Source organism: Myotis yumanensis, unplaced genomic scaffold (assembly GCF_028538775.1).
Source record: "Myotis yumanensis isolate MYYU_CA2020_CCGP unplaced genomic scaffold, mMyoYum1.0.hap1 SCAF_2, whole genome shotgun sequence".
Taxonomy (NCBI): Eukaryota; Metazoa; Chordata; class Mammalia; order Chiroptera; family Vespertilionidae; genus Myotis; species Myotis yumanensis.
In genome coordinates this window covers 47608201-47634593 of record NW_027223753.1, presented here as the reverse complement: position 1 = coordinate 47634593, position 26393 = coordinate 47608201, and the positions used below count along the sequence as shown (strand labels likewise).

Here is a 26393-nt window from a genome sequence, read left to right as displayed (position 1 = left end):
ACAAAATTGTTGTGTTAGAATTACCATTAAGTGGTACTAGCTCCATTCATTGCTATGGTCCCTATTAAATAAAAACTGTAGGGGTACAGATACCCAATTTTGAAGGGTATTTTCAACTGATAGAAAATATATTTTTCAAAGAAATCTGAAATGGCATAGCTTTTATAATTAAAGTTTAATTTCTATTGTGGTTTTTCTTAATTTCATTATACAAATTTAAGGAAGCTAGCTTTTACAGAGCTGTTCTTGAATTTATTTAATTGGCATTTCCAAGTAAATTGGAAATTTATTGATTATTATCAAAAGTTTAAGTCACTTTTTTACAACAAGAGGATCTTAAAGATAATAGCATTTTTAATCATAAAGAAAATTAACTAACTGTAATTTCAGAAGTGGGAACTTAATTTTCCCTTTCCTGAAGTAGTGTAATGATAAAGTCAATAAAGCTAAAACCCACTACAAACATTGCAACACAATAAAATAACTTTTACTTCAGACATTGTCTTCAGAAATAAATTAGAACCAAGATTAAAACATTTATCTTGTACCAAAAATATATTACTCAAATTATCATCAACAGTAACCATAAAACATACAAAAAAAGTCACTCATCACCTCAAAGGAGATAGGACAAAAAAACTGAGTGTTTTTGCTGAACTCCCTTCAATTCTCAATTTACCTAGAATTAGCTAGGCATTTTTGTAAGCAGTAATTCCAAAGACTCTCCACAGTCAGAGGGTTCTTTTATCTGGAAACAGCTAGGAGCACAATGATCATTTAACACACAGTGCACTACGTATTCCTCAGCTGACCCACTCTCCATTCATTTCACACTTGTGATCTGGATTACAAACAAAAACTCAAATGTTCTATACTCTACGTTTTTAAATCACTGCTCACTAATGAAAAGCACTACTGTCGACAGTTCCAAATCGCATCTTACCACGTATGAGCCACAGTGAAGCGACGCCGCTGCCGAATGCTTTTATTCACCAGCAACTTTCTGAAAAAGCATGGTGAGTTCCTGGGTGAACTGCGTGGAGAAATTTTAGGAGATGTAGGTCTGTTTCCCGGTGGTCTAGGAAGCTCAAGTTCTAAGTGCATTTGCTCCTTGAAAGTCTTGATGCAAACCTCAGGTTCAGAAGCAGTAAGTTCCTTGGAAGAATTTTTTGCTGTCATGTCTTATGTGGAGCGCTCGCTTTCACCATCCAAAACAAAAACCTCAAACATAGCAGAGACACAGCTGCAGGTTAGGAGGCTGGTAAGTCTGCAAACTATCTCCAGTTTAATTTCAGAAGCCGAGGCTCCAATGTATGAACTGCTCAGAGCAAGAGCAGCATACTCGAAGAATGGCAAGTCAGGCTGTCACAAGGAGCTTTATCAGCCCGGCTTTGCCTCTGAAAATGCGCCAAAGTGCTTCCTATGTCAGTAGCCTCCTTGTGGATGAGGTTTGTCTGCAAGCTACACACTGACACTCGCTGAATTCATTCAGTGGAATATATCAACTAATGAAATATTCATAAGGCTTTCTGATAAATCCTTTGCATGTTTATATTTTTTAAAAATCTTATCAAACAAGCTGCACTCACCAACGGACAATAAGCAAAACCCAGCCACCTGGTCACTTGTTTTGTTCTCACAAAGAGCAGAACCAGAGCCCGTCAGCCTGTGTGATGTTTAAAGTCTTCATTCAGAATTATCTTGCTCTGCAAATGCACACAACAGTAACTCCACCTCCCAAATGCTTATTGGCCCAGGATTGTTTAAACAACTGCACTCTGTTCCCCCCTGAACAACACTCTCCATTGCTCAGATTTTCACAAAATTTGTGAAGCTCCTGTCCTCACCAGAGTGAAAACATTAAACCAGGGATTGTCGGAAAGCCTCGCTAAAACAGCCCCCCAGATTCCGCTGCTGAATGAAAGAGCTGATTTGCTGATTTTTTTCCCTCCCTTCTCCAGAAGATCCAAGACAGCATCAATATAAAAAGTGTCAGCTAACAGGAAAGCACTGGATTTGGTTCATTCCCCTGAGGAATTTAAAGTTAATCTTTATTCCAATAAACATTACCCTCATTCTTCTGTTTAAGCTCATTGTTCATGGGTTGCCCACAGCAGCCTCTCTGTTAGATACAAAGTCACTTCTGAAAGCCAAAGCTTCCCAGAATGGAAATGGAGGTAATAACTCCCAGTTCAAGTGCAGAGTCCAAGGTCAAGAAGTACGCTGGTGCTTGTGTGTGTGCAAGTAGGTGTACAAACACTGTCTGTGGATGGGTATATTTACTTGCAATTGTGTGTGTGTGTGCGTGTATTTTGTTCACAAATACATGCAAATGACATATATGGGCAGGAGAGTCCCCCAAAATGCCTCAAGTTCCAAAGCAGATCACTGTAACCTGAAACTTGCAACTTCTATATTTTGAAAGGCATGAGGAAGTAAAAAGAACACTATGGCGCTTAAAGTGTATGGATGTTGTGAAAAGTCTGCACCGGCAATGACTGCCACCAGGGACAGCCTCATCTCACACAGATTTGAAAAAGCAGAACTAGGGCTGGTCAGCAAGAGTGACAGGTAAGGATTCCCAGTAAGACTTCAGTGAAAAGGGGAGACATTTATTTTTTTTCCTCTAAGGTGTGAGGAGTCCACCTTAATAAAGTCATTCTTGTATGTCATATACTCTGGTTGAATAGCTAAAGGGCTGGATAAGAGCATACCCGACCTATAGGAAAATAGAAACCCCCACACCAGCCCATGGGGAAAGTGATCCTATATAACAAAAGGCTAATATGCAAATAGACCAAACAGCAGAACAACCAGAACAACCAAACAACCGGTCGCTATGACAAGCGTTGACTACCATGGGGTGTGTGCAGAACACAGCGGGTGTTGGCTGCGGTGGGATGGTGGAGCAGGTGAACAGGGGTGCCAGACCAAGGCGGGGCGCCGGTCGCTGTCATTGGGTGAGCCTCTGGTGGTTACTGAAAATTCTTTGCTCCCATGCACCACAGTCCCGTCAGGCACTTGCACCTGCTGCTGGTGCCAGCCCCACTCACATCTGCAGCCCAGAGCTGCCACTCACACCCACAGCCGGTGCCAGGCGCCGGTCCTGATCACTTGGTGCCATCAGCAGGTGTGAGCGGTGGCTGCTGGTTCTGATTGCCCCTGAGGGCTTCTCCATCCATCACCCACTGCTCCTGAGGGGCAACTGGGGCAGCAGCTGCCACTTGCACCTGCTGAGGTGCTGGCCCCGCTTGCACCTGCTTGCACCTGCTGCTGGCACCAGCCCCAATAGCTCCGTGCCATCAGTGGGTGTGAGCAGGGCCAGTGCCATCAGCATGTGGGAACAGCGGTGGTGGAAGTGGGGCTGCCGGCAGACAGGAGACTGGGGGGCCACGGCAGAAGGGGCCAGGTGGGGGTGCAGAGAATGGGCCAAGACCCACCCCTGTGCCTACTGCAGCCTTGGGGCCCACAGTTCCTTTCAAGATGCACGAATTCGTGCACTGAGCCCCTAGTTCTAACAAAATAGGAAGGATATGACCTCTTAGTTTACAAGTACTACCTTGGAGAGATATCAATGTTTTAATAATACATTAAAATACAATATCAGGAACAAATGCAAAGTTATGGAATTTTACAGTTCAAGTGAATCACCTTGTTCAGCTCATTTCAAAGACAAAAGCACAGATGTAGAGAAGTTCAGTGACTTGTCCAAAGTTATATTTGTAGTTGATTTTAGAGCTAAAACAAGAACTCAGGCTTTCTAACCCCCAGTTGAGTACTTTTATTATATGATACAAAGAGGTAAAATAGTCATTGTGTGCAACTAGGCCCCAAGACATGTTCTTTATATATTTGGAGATATTTTAACTGTACTATTTAAGAATAGATTGTTACCCAGCAGGAATGGATCAGTGGTTGAGCATCGACCCATGAACCAGGAGGTCATAGTTAAGTTCCTGGTCAGGGCACATGCCTGGGTTGCTGGCTCAATATTGAGTGTGGGGCATACAGGAGGCAGCCAATCTCGTCAATGATTCTTTGTTATAATTGATATTTCTATCTCTCTCCTCCTCCTTTCCTCTCTTTGAAGTCAATTATATATATATATTAAAAGAATAGATTGTTAGTAATATTATGGGGGAAATATGGTTAATTCTGTCTATTATTTACTGAATTATGAAATCAAAGTTAGGCCTTTCCTCCAACAATAATGTGATTTAAAGCTGGGACATGAGAATATGTGATATCCTGCTGATATTCACAGTGATTTAAAAAAAATAGCAATTGGAACTCACTAAGGTATATTTCATATTCACTCTTTAAGGCTGCCAAAATATAGTAAGCATTTAAGAATTTTTTTCTCCCCAAATTATGGCAAATTTTACAACCCAGATTTAGTTGTATCTAAACTGGGGTTCAGATAAGGAAATGTTGACATAAACTTACTTAAAGTAGCAGTGTAATGGTGCAATTATAATTACTTTCCAATTCTTATCGTCAATTTATGTGACATTATGACATTTCACATTACTCTTTTTGCTTTTTCTACTATGACAGACAATGTCCCAGTTAAAGAAATTTTAAGAATAATCCTAAGAAATAAAATTCTCAAAAATATGTAAAGTCTGTTAACTCTTCCTACTCTAGGTAACATTTAGGAATACTCAAGACAATTGAAATGCGGAACTTAAAAGATATCAGACTACTTTAAAGCCTGAATAAGTTATGAGAGGAGAAAGTTCATGTTTACAGGTAAATGCATAAAAATTTGTTTCTAGAATAAAAAGAAAAACTAGGCTCTGTTAAATATTGAAATCAAAGATGAATCTTGACAGTAGAAAATAGGAGATGGTATCTAAGAAAAAGTAAACAAAATCACAGTAAAACTAGATAAATTCCTTCTTTGTTTAAGTCAGGAATACAGTGTTGCCCTAGCTGGTTTGGCTCAGTGGATAGAGCATCAGTCTGTGGACTGAAGGGTCCTGGGTTGGATTCTGGTCAAGGGCACATGCCCAGGTTGCAGGCTCGATCCCCAGTAGGGGGCGTGTAGGAGGCAGCCGATCAAAAATACTCTCATCATTGATGTTTCTATCTCTCTCTCCCTCTCCCTTCCTCTCTGAAGTCAATAATAATAATAAAAAAAGAATACAGTGTTTTGAGAGAGGTATTCAGGAGAACAGTAGAAAAAGCCACGAAGAAAGTAAACAGAATTTGTGTGCCCTTCTGAGTGCCCAGGAAGGCACTAAAGCACCAAAGTGAAAACCTTCCAATACACATGTAATGCTTAACTCTTGACACCACAAAAGGAGAAATAAGTAATTCTGATTCAGTTTATTAGTGTGCAGATAGTTGCCCTTAGGAATTATTTAAGAATTTCAATTATAGCTGTGTCTCCACCTTTAATATGAAATTCCTGGTATTCACATCCATCTAAGTAATAAGAATTAAAAATTTACCATAATAAAATATAATTAAAGGATCTGAGTATAGTTATATGATCAATAACAATCAATAAGGAATCATTCATATGTACTATTGACAAATTGATAATTTTTTATTTTTCATTAAATTTAAATGGAAAGCAAATTAAGTGCAACCAAACAAAATGATAAGCTTATACTGCAAGTATAACGCTGTTATTTTTTTAAAGGTAATAGCTGTACAATCAATTATTTTAAATAAACATAGTTACATTATTTTTCTTTCAGACTTTAAAAGTTAACCTGGAATAAATTTTCTTGGAACTGAGCAATTTTTAACTAATTGTCATTATGAAACTACTAGAGGCCCGGTGCACAAAAATTTGTGCAGAGGAGGGGGTTCCCTCAGCATGGCCTGCACTCTCCAGGGATGTGGCCTAAACCCTCTCACATCCGGGACCCCTTGGGTGATGTCTGACTGCCAGTTTAGGCCTGATCCCACAGAAAGAGTGGTTAGGGGCGATCATGCAGCCTGCCTCATCACCCCTAACTACTCTGCCTGCCTGCCTGATGCCCCCAACTGCTCGCCTGGCTGCCTGATGCCTCTAACCACTCTGCCTGGCTGCCCGATTGCCCCTAACCACTTGCCTGCCTGCATGATCACTCCTAACCACTCACCTGCCTGCCTGATCACCCCTAACTGCTTGCCTGCCTGTCTGATCACCCGTAACCGCCTCTGCCTCGGCCCCCACTACCGCGGCTTCATCCAGAAGAATGTCCAGAATGACATCCAGAAGGTCATTCGACTGTCCACTCTAATTAGCATATTACACTTTTATTATTATAAACTAGAGACCCGGTGCACAAAAATTTGTGCACTCGGGGGGGAGGGGGGGTCCCTCAGCCCAGCCTGTGCCCTCTCGCAGTCTGGGACCCCTCAGGAGATAACGACCTGCTGGCTTAGGCCTGCTCCCGCGTGGCAGAGGGCAGGCCCAATCCCTAGGTGCAGCCCCTGGTCGGGTTCAGAGCAGGGCCGATTGGGCAGTTGGGGCACCTCTCCCTGTCATGCACAAAGCAGGGCGGATAGGGAGGTTGTGATGCCACCCCTAGTCACGCTCAGGGTAGGGTCGATTGGGGGGTTGGGGCACCGTCCCCTGTCATACTCAAGGCAGGATTGATAGGGAGGTTGCGGCACAACCCCCTGTCATGCACAGAGCAGGGCCCATCAGGGGGTTGGGGAGCTCCCCCCTGTCATGCACAGAGTAGGGCCAATAGGGGAGTTGGGGCACTGCCCCCTGTCACACACAGAGTAGGGTGGATCAGGGGGTTGGGGCGCCACCCTCTATCACCCACAGAGCAGGGCCGATCAGGGGGTTGGGGAGCCGCCACTGTCACACTCAGGGCAGGGCCAATGGGGAGGTTATGGCTCTACCCCATCACACACAGAGCAGGGCCTGTGGGGGGGGGGGGGGGTGTTGGGGCGCCACACCCTGTCACACACAGAGCAGGGCCAATCAGGGGGTTGGGGCACCGCACCTGTCACACACAGAGCAGGGCTGATCAGGGGGTTTGGGCGCTGCCCCCCGTCACGCTGATCTCGGTGCCGGGAGGCATATTACCTTTTTACTATATAGGATAGAGGCCTGGTGCACGGGTGAGGGCCGGCTGATTTCCCCTGAAGGGTGTCCTTGATCAGGGTGGGGGTCCTGCTTGGGTGCTTGGCCAGCCTGGATGAGAGGATGATGGCTGTTTGCATCTGGTCACACACCCTTCAGGGTGGGGGTCCCCACTGGGGTGCCTGGCCAGTCTGGGTGAGGGGCTGAGGGCCATTTTCAGGCTGGCAGGAGACTGAAGCTCCCAACCGCTCCTTTTTTTTCTTTTTTTTTTTATTCTGGGCCAGCTTTAGCTCTGAGGCTTGGCTCCAGCTCTGAGGCCTCGGCTGCTGAAAGTAGGTTTCTGGCCTTTGTTTACCTTCTTATTTGAAACAATGTTGCGGTCCTGCTAGCTGAAGCCTGGCTGACTAAAGCAGGTTTCTAGGGTTTTGTTTAGCTTCTATATTTGTTACAATGTTTCTTAGAGTTGCAGCTGAGAGGCCGGCAAGGCAGGCGGGGAACCTGACTTCCTCCGTCACTGGAGCAAGCAAGCCTCCCTGTTCGAATTAGCTGCCTGGCTGCTGGCCGCCATCTTGGTTGGCAGTTAATTTGCATATCTCACTGATTAGCCAATGGGAAGGGTAGCGGAGGTATGGCTAATTACCATGTTTCTCTTTTATTAGATAGGATAGTAATTTAAAGGCACAGAACTGCAGATTCTGTAAATACAAACCTAGATATTTGAGAAGACAGTTTATTCAGAAGCTTCTTTTTAAAGAGTAATAGATTTAGGACTCAATATTAACAGAATTAAATTATTGTTGTTTATGTCTATATTTATATCACTATCCAGTTCTCTTTTTCTAAACAACACATCATTTGAGCACAGCCATTAGACTTTATTCAATTAAAGATACACAAGCTCTTCTTTCAGTCAGACAAAGGAATAAGTGAATACAGATCACCACAAAAACAACAGCCTCTTTGAACAGAATTTCTACACACCATGGATAGTAACTTCTCCCAATTTCTCAATTTCAGTTTGAAGAAATGGAACTAGAGATAATAGGATTGGAGAAATATAACATTCCACTGAATTGAAATAGTTGTCTAGCCATCTTGGAAAAGAATAATTAACTGACCACTCTTAAGAATTAAGGGATTATGGCAAAGTGGTTTACATTTACTGCATACCTACTTGTGCCAGTTATTGTTGTAAACATTTTAATTAGTTCATTTCGTCCTCATTGTAAACATATCAGACATGTGCCATTGAAGCCCTTGTTGGATTCCCCATGGTACTCAACTATCATGTCCATTAGGGCTGGGCTGAGTCTTGTTCATTTCTAAAATATGGAACAGACTCTGGCACAGTAGAGATACTCAATAACTATTTGTAGACTGAATTCACATGATTTTGCCCATTTTTAGATGAGAAAATTAAGACATAAAACTGTATAGCTTCTTTTTTTTTTTTAATATATTTTATTGATTTTTTACAGAGAGGAAGGGAGAGAGATAGATAGTTAGAAACATCGATGGGAGAGAAACATCGACCAGCTGCCTCCTGCACATCTCTCACAGGGGATGTGCCCACAAGCCAGGTACATGCCCTTGACCGGAATCGAACCCGGGACCTTTCAGTCCGCAGGCCGACGCTCTATCCACTGAGCCAAACCGGTTTTGGCAACTGTATAGCTTCTAAGGAGTCAATCCTATACCAAGATTTTTATTTTTAAAAAATATTTTTATTATTGATTTCAGAGAGGAAGGGAGAGGGAGAGAGAGAAACATCAATGATGAGAAATAATTACTGATCTGAGCCTCCTGCATGCCCCTCACTAGGAATTGAGCCCACAACCCCGGCATGTGCCCTGACTGGGAATCGAACTGTGACCTCCTGGTTCATAGGTCGATGCTCAAACACGGAGCCATACCAATTGGGCTACACCAAGCTTTTTATAACATTAGATAGTTAATGAGACAGAAGAGAGAATGCATGCTTGCAGAGTGGTCAGATCATGTCACTAAAAGTATATCTTCACAAGTAGTGAATGTCCTTGAGTCTGAAATTATCTAGCATGTTATTTTTATAAGAAGATATGAATACCAGCCACATGATATTATTTTATTACTCATCATTGGTAAAATGGTATTCCAGAAAGATCAGTTTTAACCTGTGCCACCTAGCAATGTCACCTGAATCCTAAGTGGAAGGTTGAAAGCTTATGCCCGAGATGCTTAAGTATGGTACCATAGGTTCTTTACTGATGGTCCTATTCAAGAAAGAAAAGCCTTCCTGTGACTCCTCATTATACTCGGAGTAAAAGTCTACACTATGGCCTAGAAAGCCATCTAACTTTTCTCCATTCTCATCTCAGTACCTCTTTGACTTCACCTCCTTCTACTCTCCCACTTGCTCTTTCTGCTCCTGCCTCCCTGGCCTCATTTTTGCTGATTGAACATGTCATGACAATTTCTTCATCCTCAAGATACATGTATGCCTGGCTTGGGCAAACCCCTCATCTCTTTTCAGGGTTTGCCCAAATATATTTGCTTGATGAAGCCTTCCCTAGTCACCCTATTTCAATGAAAATCCCCATTCTGCATTATTTTTTTCATAGTACTTGTAGTAAACAGATATATTACTTATTAACTAGTTTATTATCATTTATTACCTTTCGAATTTAAGTTCCATGAGGGCAAGGACTTTATTTTATTCAATCTTATCATCACAATTCCTGGAATTGTACTTGCCATATAGTAGGGTAGTTTTTCAAGGTGGGGATGTTTGCATCTATGTTCATCAGGGATATAGGCCTGTAATTTTCTTTTCTTGTGGCATCTGCATCTGGTTTTGGTAACAGTATAATTCTGGCCTCATAAAATGGGATTGGAAGAGTTCCCTCATCTTCTGGTTTTTTCTTTTTTCTTTTTTTAAGAGTTTGAGAAGGATTAGTATAGTGGGTATTTAAATAAGTATTTGTTGAATAAATAAGTGGATGATCTTCTAAGTGCAGACTAAGATAAAAGAGCAGGACATCAGATTGAAATACGACAAACTACCTCAAATTAGAGCAAGAGCTGTAGCAACATTAAGCAGTAAACCTTTCACAATTTTATGTATCATTTTATGTAGCTTTCACTGCCTGAAGTGTTGCATCTCCATTTTCTTTGCCAAGAATACTATGCCTCATCCATCAAGGCTAAATTCAAATGAGAACTCTTCAGTGAAATCTTCTCCAGCTTCTATAGGCTGAGGAAGCCGTTTGATACCATTTGTATTCCACCAGCCCTGAACTCATATCTCAGAATGTTTCGTCATATATCACAGTACATACTTCCTTAGGTGTCCTGAACTAACCTACAAGTTCTCCAAGGAATAAACTACTTTATTCATCTTTATGTCCCCGGAATCTGATATTGCATCCTAATTTTTATTTATTGAAAATAAAAATAAAAAATTAATCTAGTGCCCCAAATCACGCCCTCCTGTTAGCCCTGGATTTTTTCTTACTGTCTGGAGAGCTAGTCCAGTTAATAATCTAATGTCTTGTACTTAAATTTACAAAAGATCCCTAAATGAGCTTCTTAAATCATGGTAGTTTGCTATGCTTGCCATTTTAACTAGCATGTCTTTATTCTTTTAAAATATTATTGTTATCATTATCATTATTATTTATTTACATCCTCAGTGCAGTACAGAAGCACAGTACCCACGTGCTGCAATCTCTGTTCACTGGGTGGTGTACACATAGGATAGACTTGCTTGGTCCTCTTCTTACAGTGCTTTCTGGCTTTGGCAGGGTAATTGGGTGCTTCTTTCACAAGACATATTCTGTGAAGGCATATTGCACAGACAAAAATACTAAGGAAGCTCTTTGTTTCCTCGGTCATTGTTAACATCAAGATATATTAGCAAGGATGATTCAGACACCTAAATGCAAGAAAAGAAACAGTTCCTATGGTAGGTATTTTAAAATCTGCATTAAAAAAGGGCACTCCAGTTCCCAAAGATAATACTAACCTGTCAGCAAATTACCTAAAAGGATGATTTCAAATGAATAGGCTATTAGGGACATATATGTTAAAAACAAAGGCACATTTGGGAAAACCTCTTTCTCTAAAATCAGCTTTTATCTCTTCATTATCTCCTACAATGTCAGCAGTCTTCTGTGAAATATGTAAGAAAAAAATGGTATAGTATTAATCTACAGTTAAAATTTTTAATGTAAATAATTATCTGTATAAAAACAATTAACTATGATACCAGAGAGATCATAGAAAGAATGTAGCACATATGAAAATTAAACCAAATTCACTCCATTGCTCTTAAAAAGAGGACAAGCCCTAACCGGTTTGGCTCAGTGGATAGAGCATCAGCCTGTGGACTGAAAGGTCCCAGGTTCGATTCCAGCGAAGGGTATGTACCTTGGTTGCGGGCACATCCCCAATAGGAGGTGTGCAGGAAGCAGCTGATCGATGTTTCTCTCTTATCGATGTTTCTAACTCTCTATCCCTCTCTCTTCCTCTCTGTAAAAAATCAATAAAATATATTTTTTTAAAAAGAGAACAATATTCAGGAGTTCATTTTATGTTTAAGTATATATTTACAAGCTACTTTACAGGAATAATACTTTCTTAAATTAAAATCTTAATACTATGAGTTAAAAACAGTACAGAATAAACATTAATATGAAAAATTCTTCTAAAAAGGGCATGTACCTTGGTTGCAGGCACATTCTCAGTGGGGGGTGTGCAGGAGGCAGCTGATCAATGTTTCTCATTTATGTTTCTAACTCTCTATCCCTCTCCCTTCCTCTCTGTAAAAAATCAATAGAATATATTTTTTTAAAAAAGAAGAAGAAGTAACTCAAGCCCTAGCTGGTTTGGCTTAGTGGATAGAGCATTGGCCTGTGGACTGAAGGGTCCTGGGTTCAATTCTGGTCAAGGGCCCATGCGGGGGTTGTGGGCTTGATCCCTAGTGTGGGGTGTACAGAAGGCAGCCAATCAATGATTCTCTCTCATTATTGATGTTTCTGGCTCTCTCTCCCTCTCCTATTCTGTCTGAAATCATAAAAATATTTTTTTTCAAAAATTATTTCATACCACCAAAACAGTGCAATATTAGCTTATGTAAAATCCAAGACTGAAGATGTATTATAGGCAAGCATGCTAAGATTTGTAGCAAAGACTTTTAAATAGAATGTATCTTTTTGTAAAGCACCCCTAGTTGCTTTTTTGTCTGTATTATTTATTTTTAAATTTATCATACAAGATTGACCTTTTTGGTGCAGTTTTCTATGAAATTTAACACATGTGGATTCCTGTAAAAACTACCACAATTAGGATATGGAGCAGTTCTGTCACACCCCTGCCCCACCAGCCCCAAACTGTCTTATGCTTTACCTCTCTAGTCATATTCTCCTCCCACTCCTAATCCCTAGCAATCTTTATCTATGCTCCATCACTATAGTTTTATATTTTTAATAACGTCGTGTATATGAAATCATACAGCACTTAACCTTTTGAGACTAGCTTCTTTCACTCAGCATGTCTTTCATTTTTTTTTAGGGGGGGGTCCTTAAGTTATATTTTATTTGTCTGTAGATATATATAGATATATATATATATATATATATATATATTTCAAATTATTACCATTGAACATTTATTTTTTTATTTTTCATTATTTTATTTTTTAAAATTTATTGGGGTGACACTAGTTAATAAAATTATACAGTTTTCAAGTATACATTTCTATGATACATGTCCTTCATATTGCATTGTATTCCCACCACCCAAAGTCAAATCATCTTCTGTCACCATATATCTGAACCCCTTTATCCTTTACTACCCTATCCCTTTCCCTCTGGTAACTACCACTCTGTTTTCTGTGTCTATGAGTTTTTATTTATTTTTCTTGTTTGTTCATTTGTTGCTTTCAGTTTTATATGCCACTTATGAGTGAAGTCATATGGTTCTTAACTTTTTCTCTCTTATTTTGCTTAGCATGATATTCTCAAGGTCCATCCATGTTGTCGCAAATGGCAGTATTTCATCTTTTCTTATGGTTCAGTAGAATTCCATTGATTCTTCTAATCCATAAACACAAAATACCTTTCCATTCCATTGTGTCTTTTTCAATCTCTTTTCATAATGCTTTTTAGTGTTCAGTATATAGGTCCTTCGCATCCTTTGTTAAATTTATTCCTAGGTATTTTATTCTTGGTTGCAATTGCAAAGGGAATTGGTTTTTTTTTTCATTTCTTTTTCTGAAATTTCATTGTTAGTATATAAGAATGTAATGGATTTTTGTACATTGATTTTTGTATCCTGAAACTGTACTGTGTTTGTTTATGGTTTCTAATAGAATTTTGGTTGAGTCTTGGGGTTTTCTATGTAAAGAATCATGTTACAAACAAAGAGGACATCTGTGATACTTTAAACAATAAAGATACATTTTGTAAAAAGAATCATGTTATCTGCAAAAAGTGTCATTTTTACTACTTCATTTCCAATTTGAATGCCTTTTATTTCTTTGTCTTGTCTGATTGCCCTGGCTAGGATTTCCAGTACTATCCTATCTAATAATAGAAAAACATGGTAATTAACCATACCTCTGCTATGCTTCCCATTGGCTAATCAGGGTGATATGCAAATTAACTGCCAACAAAGATGGCAGCCAGCAGCCACGCAGCTGAAGCAAGCAGGAGGCTTGCTTGCTCCAGTGACGGAGGAAGCCAAGGTTCCCCGCCTGCCGCAGCCCAGCTCTGAGCTACAGATCCAACAATGTTTCAATTATAGAAGCTAAACAAACCCAGATACCTGCTTTCAGCCAGCCACAGCCTCAGAGCTGGAGCCAGCTCTCAGCTCCAGTGACAGCTATAGAAGGTAAATAAATCCCAGAATGAAAAAAAAGAGGCTGGGAGCTTCAGTTGCCGCCAGCCTAAAAACAGCCCTCAGCCCCTCACCCAGACTGGCCAGGCACCCCAGTGGGGACCCCCACCCTGACGGGGGTGTGACCAGCTGCAAACAGCCATCAGCCCGTCATCCAGGCTGGCCAGGCACCCAAGTGGGAACCCCACCCTGATCCGGGACACCCTTCAGGGCAAACCAGCCGGCCCCCACCCGTGCACCAGGCCTCTATCCTATATAGTAAAAGGGTAATATGCAAACTGACCCTAACAGCAGAAAGACTGGGAATGACTGGTCACTATGACACACACTGACCACCAGGGGGCAGACGCTCAATGCAAGAGCTGCCCTCTGGTGGTCAGTCGCTCTCACAGCAGGGAGCACTGCTCAGCCACAAGCCAGGCTGATGGCTGCCAGTACAGCGGTGGTGGTGGGAGCCTCTCCTACCTCCTCAGCAGCACCAAGGATGTCCGACTGCAGCTTAGGCCTGCTCCCTGCTGGCAAGTGGGCATCCCCCGAGGGCTGCCGGGCTGCCAGAGGGATGTCTGACTGCCAGCTTAGGCCCAATCCCCCAGGGAGCAGGCCTAAGCCAGAAAGTGGTCACCCCCGAGGGGTCCCAGACTGCGAGAGGGCACAGCCCGGGTTGAGAGACCCCCTACCCCCGAGTGCACAAATTTTTGTGCACAGGGCCTCTAGTCCTATATAATAAAAGGTTAATATGCAAATAGACCAAACGGCGGAACAACTGGAACAACCAACAACTGAACAATCGGTTGCTATGACATGTGCTGACCACAAGGAGTGTGCGCAGAACATGGCGGGTGTCAGCCATGGCGGGATGGTGGAGCAGGTGAGTGGGTGCACCAGACCAAGGCGGGGCACTGGTCACTGTCATCAGGGTGAGCCTCTGGTGGTTACTGAAAATTCTTTGCTCCCACGCATCACAGCCCTGCCCAGCACTTGCACCTGCTGCCAGTGCAAACCCCGCTCACACCCACTGCCAGTGCCGGCCCCGCTCACACCAGCTGCTGGCACCCAGCACCAGTCCCTATCGCTCAGCACCATCAGCGGGTGCAAGCAGCGGCTGTTGGCCCCGATCGCCCCTCAAGGCTTCTCCACCTCCCCCTGCTCCTGAGGGGCGATTGGGGCTGGCAGCTGCCTCTCGCACCCGCTGCCAGTGACAGCCCCCTCACACCCGCTACCAGTGCCAGAACTGCCACTCCCACCCACTGCCAGCACCAGCCCTGCTCATACCCGCAGTCGGTGCTGGGGCCGCTGCTCGCACCTGCTGTTGGGACCCGGCACTGGTCCCGATCACTTGGTGCTGTCATCAGGTGCAAGCAGCAGCTGCCGGCCCTGATAGCCCCCGAGGGCTTCTCCACCTCCCCGGTTCCTGAGGGGCGATCAGGGCAGCAGCCGCTGCTTGCATCCACTGACAGCGCCGGCCCCACTCACACCTGCTGCTGGTGCCGGCCCCAATTGCTTCACGCCATCAGTGAGTGCGAGCGGGGCTGGTGCGGTCAGTGCGTGGGAGCGGCTGCCGCAGGAGCAGGGCTGCCAGCAGAGAGGGGACCAGGGCCCACAGCAGGAGGGGCCAGGTGGAGGCGCGGAGGATGGGCCAAGACCCACCTCTGTGCCCACTGCAGCCTCGGGGCCTACAGTTCCTTTCAAGGTGCACGAATTCATGCACTGGTCCTCTAATATTGAATAAGAGTGGTGAGAGTGGACATCCTTGTCTTGTCCTCGGTCTTAGAGAAAATGCTTTCAGTTTTTTACCATTGAGTGTGATGTTAACTGATGGTTTGTCATATATGGCCTTTATTATGTGGAGATTCTTTCCTTCATACTCATTTTAATGAGTGTTTTAATTATAAATGGATGTCATATCTTAGCAAATGCTTTTTCTGCATCTACTCATAAGTTCATATGATTCTTATCCTTTATTTTGTCAGTGGGGTGGATTACATTGATTGATTTGTGTATTTTGAACCATACTTGTGTCCCTGAAATGAGCCCTACTTGATTGTGATGTGCTTTTAAACACATTTTTGTATTTGATTTGCTAGTGTTTTATTTTGTTGTTTTTCTCTTTAGATGTTTGGTAGAATTCACTAGTGAAGCCATGTGACAAAATAGATTTTAAGATAACAAAGGTAACTAGAGACAAAATGATAAAGGAGAAATACATCAAGAAGACATAACACTTTTCAATATAGATGCTCCCAACCAGGGAGCACAAACTATATAAAGCAGAACTAAATGGAGAAACTGACAAAAATATAACCTTAGTAGGGGACCTAAATACCCTATACATAGATCATCCAAATAGAAAATCAATAAAGAAATATCTGCCTTAAATGATACATTCCAGTGGTTCTCAACCTTCTGGCCCTTTAAAACAGTTCCTCATGTTGTGACCCCCAACCATAAAATTATTTTTGTTGCTACTTCATAACTGTAATTTTGCTACTGTTATGAATCGTAATGTAAATATCTGATATGCAGGATGGTCTTAGGCGACCCCTGTGAAAGGGTCGTTTGACCGCCAAAGGGGTCGTAACCCACAGGTTGAGAACCGCTGTGATTAGACCAAATGGATATAAGTAAGATTTATAGTACCTTTTATTCCAGAACATCAGATTATACATTCTTCTCCAGTGTACATGGAACACTCTCAAGGATAGAGCATATGTTGGGACACGTAACTAGCCTCAACAAATTTAAGAAGATTGAAATCAAAATTATACCAAGCATATTCTCTGACCACAATGCTTTGAAATTAGAAATCAACTCAAAAAAAGGAAGTTAAAAAAATCCTCAAATATGTGGAGATTAAACAACTTGCTACTAAAAAATGACTGGGTCAAAGAAAAAATAAAAGGTGAGATCAAAAGATATGTAGAGACAAATGAGAATGACATATCAAAACTTTCAGGATGTAGCTAAAGCAGTAATAAGAGAAAAGTTGATATCATTACAGACCTATCTCAAGAAACAAGAAAAATTTCAACTACACAACCTGACATTACATCTTAAAGAACTAAAAAAAGAATAACAAAACCAGTCAAAGTCAGCAGAAGAAAGGAAATGATAAAAATTAGAGCAGATTTGAATTGAATAGAGGACAAAAGACTATACACAATATTAATAAAACAAAGAGCTGGTTCTTTGAAAAGATTAATAAAACTGACAAACCCGTGGCTAGACTAACTAAGGAAAAAACAGAAAAGACATATAAACAAAATCAGAAATGGGAGAGAAGAAGTTGGTATAGACAGCACAGAAATACTAAGACAGAATATTATGAAAGACTATATGCCACCAAATTCAATAATCTAGAAGACATGGGCAAGTTCCTAGAAATATATAACCTTCCTAGACTGAATCATGAAGAACTGGAAAAATCTGAATAGAATGATCAACAGAAAAGAAATTGGAAAAACCTTCAAAAACCTCTCAAAAAATAAAGTCCAGGATTGCCATGTCTTTAAAGTTTAGCCAAGATGTTACACTTATTTATTTTTAATATGTTTTTGTCGATTTTTTTTGTAAAGAGAGAGGAAGGGAGATAGAAACATTGATCAGTTGCCTCCCCTATGCACCCTGACCAAGGACTGAATCCATAACCTGGGCATGTGTCCTGACCGGGAATCAAACCAGCAACCTTTTTGGTGCACTGGACAATGCTCAACCAACTGAGCACACTGGCCAGGCAAGATGTTACATTAATTAACAGTTCATTTATTTTTATTGCCAGATAGTTTCAGGTGTATGGCTATACTACAGTTTGTTTATCCAGTCACCCACTGAAGATATTTGTTTCTAGTTCTAGCAAATTATGGATAGAGTTGTTATACACCTCTTTTGTGCAAATATTTGCTGTCATTCTCCTATGGTGAATACCCAGAAGTAAGATTCCTGGGTCATATGATAAGTGTATGTTCATCTTTCTAACAAAATGTCAAATCATTTTCCAGAATGACTGCATTATTTTGCATTTTCATTAGTAATAGATGAGAGTTCCCAGTTGTTTCTGAGACTCGCCAGCAAAGGAAAAATGAGAAGGAACATATGAATATGCCCTAAGAATAAAAAAAAGTCCACTTTCGACAAATAACCTATTCACTCCAATTATGTTATATCCTGAAACTGGAGTTGCTTCTCTATAAATGCCATATTTCAGGACAATAAAAATAATTTGACTCTACAGAAAAATTATTAGTTTAACCCAGGCAGCAACTAATTTCACTAATGTGTTATTTTTTTAAATAATTTTATTTGAATGTACCCTTATCAGTGTTAAGTCAACTTTGGAAGGGAAAATTGGCTTAATGAGCCTTGGCATATTCATTCATTTGCAACTTAAAATTAGAATTTATTTGGCCTTCACGTGTTTTTTAAAAACTAGAAATTTTTCTCATATACCTTATTTTCTTTCTGATCTTAAATGTTAGATATAAAAATATCCTCCTATGATTCTCTTTCTAGCTTGTGCTAGCTTCTAACAGACAGTCCTGACTTATGCTTTGGGACTGCTAGTTAGAAAATTAATTCTCTTGGTTATCATTACTGTGAACAGTGTTTTGCTATAAAATCTGTACTAATTTTGCAAGTTCTAAGCTCAGGTTTTAAACTGTTTCATTTGTGCCACATTAACTATTACCAATATTTTCACTTTATTTTTTGGTAATTGAGAAACGTTGGAAGTGGGAAAACAAGTTCTTAATGCTACTATGTTTATGCTCTCTAAATTTTTCCTTTTTTGGAAGATAGATCCACTTTTAGCAAGTATTCAAAGTGCCACCTCATACCAACCCCAAAGGTAAAGTGTAGGGATACTTTTTTAAATTGATTTTTGAGAGAGAGAGAGAGAGAGAGAGAGAGAGAGAAGATTTGTTGTTCCATTGGTTGATTCTTGTATGTGCCCTGGCCGGAGATTGAACCCACAACCTTGACATATGGGAACGACACTCTAACCAACTTAACCAACTGAACTACCCGGCCAGGGCTAGGTGTCTTTAATTCTTCCTTCCATTTTAAAATAGCATCAGTTCTGGTTCAGTTTTCTGGATTTCCAGATACATTTTGGGATACAATTGGTACAGAATCCAGTAAAATTAGCAGGCACCACTTACCATGCACAGAAGCCAAAGAAAATTTCATCTTTATGAAAATATAAACAAACTCACAGTAAAGCATGTTGAGAACATAAATAAGACTCAAATAAAAAGGAAAGGAATGCCCCTCCCCCTCTGCAGAAAGCGATTTGTATTCTGAAATCACAACCTATGATTCTGGCCTCAGATGCCATCGGATTATGTTTTGCATCCAGGGAAATGTGCCTTTTACAGGCAGCGGTCCAAATTTCTGAATCGTGACAGCAACAGCTGAAGACTAAAGATAGTACAGTCAAAACAGCATTTTATGTACATTTTCAGTTGTTAAAAAAAGGAGTTACAGTACATTATGTAATGAAGTGTATTGTGTTAACCCTGTGATGGCTCTACTGGGAAAACGCTGTATGACAGAAAGTGTTATTTTATGCCTTTACTGTACTCACATCTTTAAAGTGGTAATGGCTCTTTTTCCTGATGTAATATTTTCAAATGGAATTTATACAGATGTGTATAATTTTATCAACAAAACGTTCCCATTTCAAATAAATGTTGCAGTTACACATGGCCCATCACATGGCTAAGCACACTGTCCTTGGGGGCTATTTGTTTTACCGCTGCCTGGAAAGCTTTTTCTAGACCTTCCCCCTGTTTCCTACAGATACCTGTTCATACATCTCTTCAGAGAGGCTTTCCCTATAATTAGCCCAAGTAAAACAGCACCTTCCTCCATCTTTATTTTCCTAACAGCATCTATCACTCTCTGACATTGTTCTTGTCTGTCACACCCATTAGAATAACAGTTCCATGAGGACAAAGACCTTTAGTTTTATTTACCACACTGACTCCAGCACTTAAAAAACAGTGCCTGGTATACAGTAGGGGCTTAATAAATGCCGGCTTAAATAAAGGTCTCTTAGTTTAGCTGCAAGAGCATTTATCCTTGCTCCCGTGACGCACCATCTCCTCTTCAGTTGCCTCAATTAAGTCCTCAAGCAAATTCACTTTAAAAAAAAAATGTTTTTATTGACTTTTAGAGAGAGAGGGAGAGGGAGAGAAACATTGATGAGAGAAACATGGATCAGCAGCCTCCTGCACACCCCCAGCATGTGCCCTGACCAGGAATTGAACCAGCAACCTCTTGGTGCATGGGACGATGCTCAACCAACTGAGTCACATCAGCCAGGGCTCAAGCAAATTCATTTTTAAAGCCACTGAGAAGACATGCAGAAAGACACATGTGGAATGACAGGCCAAAAGCAAGGATAAGACTTGTCTTGAATTCACCACTACTAATGGCCTTTTAGCCAACCCTGCTGGGGAGCCTCTAAAATTCTCACCTCCGGTACACAGAGGAATATTGCAATTATCTATTGCTTAGCCTGAATACTTCTTGCTAGACAGAGGCAAAGCAGATGTGAACTTGTGACCTTCCCGGGAGTAGTTACACCACCATCCAGCAGGATTCCCGCTTTCAGATAGCACAATGGTGACACTGTGTCTGGAGCATGATTCACAGGAGAAACAGGAGTTCCGCCAAAGGCAGGAAGGCCATCTCTCCGGAATACTATATGCTGAGAAGGCTTTCTTTTCATTTTAAAATGAGAAGCAAGCAGTTTGGGGGATGGTAACTTGCCCAAGTGCCAGTATATGTCTGTTAGATGGGGAGACCCAAGACATGTGAATTGCTTCTTTCCCTTCCTCCCTTCCTTCCTTCCTTCCTTCCTTCCTTCCTCTCCGCACCCCCGCCCCCCCAAGAATAGAGTTCCAATAAGGAGCTTCATTTTGGTTGAAAGTAATCAAAATGTTCTTTGAACTTGATTTCTAGTTTTTCATAGCTCAGTAAATACTGGATAAAGGTGATGATGATGATAAGAAATGGAGAAACATTTCAATTACAACCAAGTTGATGAGCAAAAATGTTTCTTAAAGGGACAATATTGAATGGGATTTTGAAGAATACTTATTAAAAACTCAAATGTCTATAAAAGAATGAAATGGCGAGGTGAGCCCTGACCAGTTTGGCTCAGTGGATAGAGTGTTGGCCTGCGGATCGAAGGGTCCCGGGTACGATTCTAGTCAAGGGCATGTACTTTGGTTGCGGGCATATCCCCAGTGGGGGGTGTGCAGGAGGCAGCTGATCGATGTTTCTCTCTCATCGATGTTTCTAACTCTCTATCCCTCTCCCTTCCTCACTGTAAAAAATCAATAAAATATATTTTTTTTAAAAAAAACACACAAATGTCGAGGTGAGAGACCCTTAAATCTGTATAAAATTCTAAATGATTAGGTATTCAAAACATTGAGCTTGTTGTCAAGGAGATTTATGGTAAGCATAGTAATTCTCCTTTCAATTCTAAGCTATCATTTATGTCATCCCAAAACACTGTATTATAATTAAGAACTATTTTGCCATAGATAACATTGTACTTCCTAACAAAAACCCTTGATATTTTTATTAAGATTACTAAACACAAAAATATAGCAATCTATAAAAAAATCTGTATGTGAAAATACTTATGTGGAAACAAATTAAACCCTTGCGAATTGAAGAGCAATCAAGTAGGAGAATGACCTGAGTGAAATGAATGAATAATTTATCAGGAGTCTGTGGATAGCCAGCTTCTTCATCATCACAGAGAAATTCCTTCAAGCTTTGTTTCTGCGTCCCTGGCCTGTAAGATGTAAATGTTCATATCCAGTATTTTGCAAGATAATTCATGTAAATTAACAAATTACAATTTAAAATGTAAAGAGAATTCCATTTACAATGCAATCTGGCATATGTATCTAGATGGTATACTCCCTTGCAGGAGCTAAAAAGTGTTATAGACATTATCACATTCATTTTAAAGTAGACCCTGTAAAGGGGGAAATTCCAGCCTCAAGGTGGCTCCTCAGCTTTTATACACAGCCCCCAGCTAGTTTGCCATTTGTCTAATTTCCCAAACTTAAATAAAGTAAAATTTTCTCTTCGGGGTCTGACACAAGGTTTTCATAGCAAAGAGGAAACATTTTTAGAATAACATAGAGTGAGTTTCTGAAGATTAGAATATGTAACATTTCTTGGAAGAAAACACAAGAACAATACGCCACTGACTGCATTTCCCTATAGTTATCCAGAGTACTGCTAGATTTTTTTTTTAAATATATTTTACTGATTTTTTACAGAGAGGAAGGGAGAGAGATAGAGAGTTAGAAACATCGATGAGAGAGAAACATCGACCAGCTGCCTCCTGCACACTCCCTACTGGGGATGTGCCCGCAACCCAGGTACATGCCCTTGACCGGAATCGAACCTGGGACCTTTCAGTCCACAGGCCGACGCTCCATCCACTGAGCCAAACTGGTTTCAGCTACTGCTAGATTTTTTTTGTTCAATTATAAAGTGCAAAAATATACACAAAGGGAAGAAATGTTTGCTGAGGGATTCTTTTTTATTAAATGCTTAAAATATCTCCTATAATGACTAAACTAATTCCATGAGGCTTTATTATAGAGAAAATTTCATAGAGAAAAATTAAGAAACTTACTCAATGTCAAAGTAATGACACCGCAGATTTTTCTGTCTATAATTTTGTGTACTTTTCGTTATGCTAGTGGTTCTCCAACTGTGGTTCTATAACTGGCACCACCAGTTTCTTAAAGAATTTTCTGAACCTGTTTTTAAAGATGGTTACCTACTGGATCAGAAACACTGAGGGTGGAACCCAGCAAAGTGCTTTAACCAGGCTTCAGTTGATATGCTGCACACCAATGTTTGAGAACCATTACATTCCATCATGCTTTCAGAGTTGGTCTCAAGGAATTCTAATATACAATGAAACCAAAAGACAAAAAGGCAGAATTATATAGTTAGGGGGCAAATTTCTTAAATATAGATTTACAAGGTTATAGAAATTAGTCTTCAGTTAAGATAGTAAGCCTGGGCATTCTCAAACTCAGAAATGCTTAGGTCAATATGATAAATAGGTGTTATCTCAGGTGTCAAGTCAAATCAATTGGTTGTAATTGCCTGAAATACTGAGATGAGAAGGTTTTGAGGCTGCATTCAGTGGGAAGAATGTTATGATCAATTAGTAACATCTGTCATGAGTCAAGGATAATTAAATGGCAGCACCCAAGCGGTGTAAAGTGATCAACTATGAACATCTCTAATTATGCTAACTCTAGAGGCCTGGTGCACAAATTCATGCATGGGTGGGGTCCAGCTGGCCCTACCCTCTAATTGGGGTTAGGGGGGCAAATTGGGGGTGGGGCCGGCTGTGGGGAGGGGCCGTGGGTGGTTGGTGGGCCAGCCCCACTCCCTGGTTGAACTCCTAGTCGAGGGGACAATTTGCATATTAGCCTTTTATTATATAGGATTGGAATACTTCCTATATAAGGGGCCTACTTAAAGATATCGTTTTAGAGATTGTGGATCTATTATAAATAACAGTGAGAACTTAATATAGAATTTACTTGAAGCAATTTATGATCATTACAAGTACAATTCTATTTGCTACAATTAGACACAACAGTTATTGATAATGCTTCTTAAGAACATCTTTGAGTTTATTAAAAGTATTCTATTGGAACCTTAATTGCGTATTACTAAGTGATAGAAGTCAACCAGAAAAAGCTACATACTCTATGACCCCAACTATATAACATTCTGAAAAAGGCAAAATCATGAAAATAATAAAAAGTTCAGTAGTTATCAGGATGGGGTAAAGAGGAGAGATGAATAGGCAGAGCACAGAAGATTTTTAGGTCAGTTAAAAATACTCTGCACAATATTATAATGATGTATATATGTCACTATACATTTGTCCAAACCCCTAGAATATACAATACCAAGAGTGAACCCTAGAATTTTGGGGGGTGGTTATGATAGGCCAATATAGATTCATCCTTGGTAAAAAATTGTATTATTTTGGTGAGTGATGTTGATAATGGGGAGGCTATGCATGTTTGGGGGTAGGGGGAATATGGGAAATATTTGTCTATCCCTTTTAATTTTGTTGTAAACCTAAAATAACCATAAAAAATAAAGCCTTTTTTAAAAAGTATTCTAATATAGCCACATCTAGGGAGGAGATCTCTAAAGAGATTTGGAAGGAGGGAAATGTGATCTAGAATTTCCATCTTTGTGACATAAAAATTATTCCAGCACTACTTTTCCATGACACAAAGGCTTTGCATATTTTATATTAGGATTGTTTCTTCTTTGTGTAATGTGTGACTATGTCTAGCTACCCATCTAAACTGTGGCAAGTGCCTTCAACAAAACAAAACAAAACAAATATCTTACTTTGTTTTTCTTTGTGTTCCTCCCACAACACCTTCCTGCAATCTTTTGTTCATAATAGCACCTGAATATTCATTAAAAAACAAGTTAACAAGTAGCTACCAATTCCTAAGTATCACTGTGTTCTAGTAGCTTTGCACATATTACAATAACTTTGCTGTGTTTTTATTTCCCATTGTGCACTGAAACTCACATTCTGAAAGGAAAGATCCAAAGCTGAAAATGAGTAATTCCTAAAGGCTTTATTCAAATCCATCTTTGTCTCACTCCAGTGTTCTTTCTACAACTAGAATGTTTCTCTAAAAATCAATTTCTCTATAAAATAAAGTATATATTTATTATCTTATATATAAACTAGAGGCCCAATGCACGAAAATTGTGCAAGAGTAGGCCCTTGCATCCCCGGCTGCCTTGTGGCCCACAGCGCCCATCCTTCCCCACCCCCCCACCCCCATTGCCCACTGGTCGTTCTGGAAGGTTGTTCTGCCATCTCGTCTAATTAGCATATTAACTCTTAATTCTATAGGATATATATTATGTGTATATATAGAAATAGTCACTGAATTTGAATACCTACATTAGTAAACCTACATTCATTCATTATTATTTATGAATTGAAGCATTTCTCTGTTACCTATTCACCTTCAATTTAGGTCTGTGAAAGTGGGACTATATTATGAAATAATTCTGTGTGGCTTTCCAGTTATGAAATAAAGGGGCTTGGTTTTGGAGATAATATTTTTTTCCAATGTTGTCAATTAGCTAATGCTTAGAATTGGCTAGCCCTGGGTTTTTCTAATAGAAACAGAAGGCATACATTTTCAGCCAAGGGAACACTTTGTTCCTAGAACTTTACCTAAATGCAATAAAAATCATGCACAAGACATAATACTCACTGGACTAGCAATTCTCTAAGGCAACAATTTATCACATTCAACTCTATGCATGACACAAAGAATGCATTCAGTAAACGTTTATTCCTATAGAAATTAAAAACAGTAAAGTGTGTTATTTTCTCCTCTTTTTACTGAAAATATAAGAAGACTAATTAGTTTTGGTATAATTGCATCTAAATACAGGAAATTTTTGAAAATACTGTCCAGAAATAGCCATGCATAAAAACTAAGTCAGGGTATATAAAATAGGATGTAATTCCCTATATCTTTTCTTCTACTGCCACTACTTTTTGGTAAACCACACAGACTTTGAGGTGTTTCTGTCTCATCCAATTCCACATGTGCCAATCATTCTTTGGCCAAAGCTACTTTTATCCCAGAAAGACTAATCTAGAAGATTACAAATGATCCTTTCTCCAGGAAATATTCAGCTTTATCACACCTATATGTCTCAATAATTTAGACCTATAGCCCAGTCTGTGTGGCTCAGGGGTTGAGTGTTGACCTATGAACCAGGAGGTCATGGTTTGGTTCCTGGCCAGGGCACATCCCCAGGTTGTGGGCTCAATCCCCAGTTTGGGTCATGCAGGAGGCAGCTGATCAATGATTCTCTCTCATTGTTGATGTTTCTTTCTCTCTCTTCCACTCTCTTCCTCTCTGAAATCAGTAAAAAAGAAAGAAAGAAATATATATATATATATATATATATATATATATATATATATATATCCTATCTAATAATAGACAAACACGGTAATTGACCATACCTTCACTACACCTCCCATTGACTAATCAGCACAATATGCAAATTAACTGCCAACAAAGATGGCAGCTAATTTGCATACTGCAGGCAGGGCGGGACAGCACCAACTGCCAGTGCGCCACCATCCAGGGCAGGCCGCCTGCCTGGGACCCCATTGGCGGGTCCCGCGGGCGGCAAGGCACGCCCGCCCCAGAAGCCTCAGCAGCCCGCCGTGCCTTGCCGCCCTGGGACCCGAAATCAGAGATGGGCGTGCCTTGAAGGCACGCCCACCTAGAAGCCACAGAAGCTGCCTGATATGGTAGTAACTCTATCAGTAAGCACTCTGAAAGTCAGTGGCTTAAATGCACCAATTAAAAGACAGATTATGCGGGTGAATCAAAACAAAACCCACTTTAAATAT

General features: G+C 40.5%; 1 protein-coding gene across 4 annotated transcripts in view; it reads right to left on the bottom strand.

The window, feature by feature from the left end:
- PDE4B (phosphodiesterase 4B) overlaps positions 1-26393 on the bottom strand; it is a 525239-nt gene that overhangs the window by 358085 nt on the left and 140761 nt on the right. Inside the window, exon 1 of one of the 4 annotated variants that reach the window (XM_070405302.1) lies at positions 944-1383. The exons of the other annotated variants lie outside the window; for them this stretch is intronic. Coding sequence (XP_070261403.1) covers positions 944-1179 — 236 coding nt within the window. The 5' untranslated portion in view covers positions 1180-1383. Of the gene's footprint in view, positions 1-943; positions 1384-26393 lie in introns of those variants that run through there. 4 annotated transcript variants of the gene reach the window in all.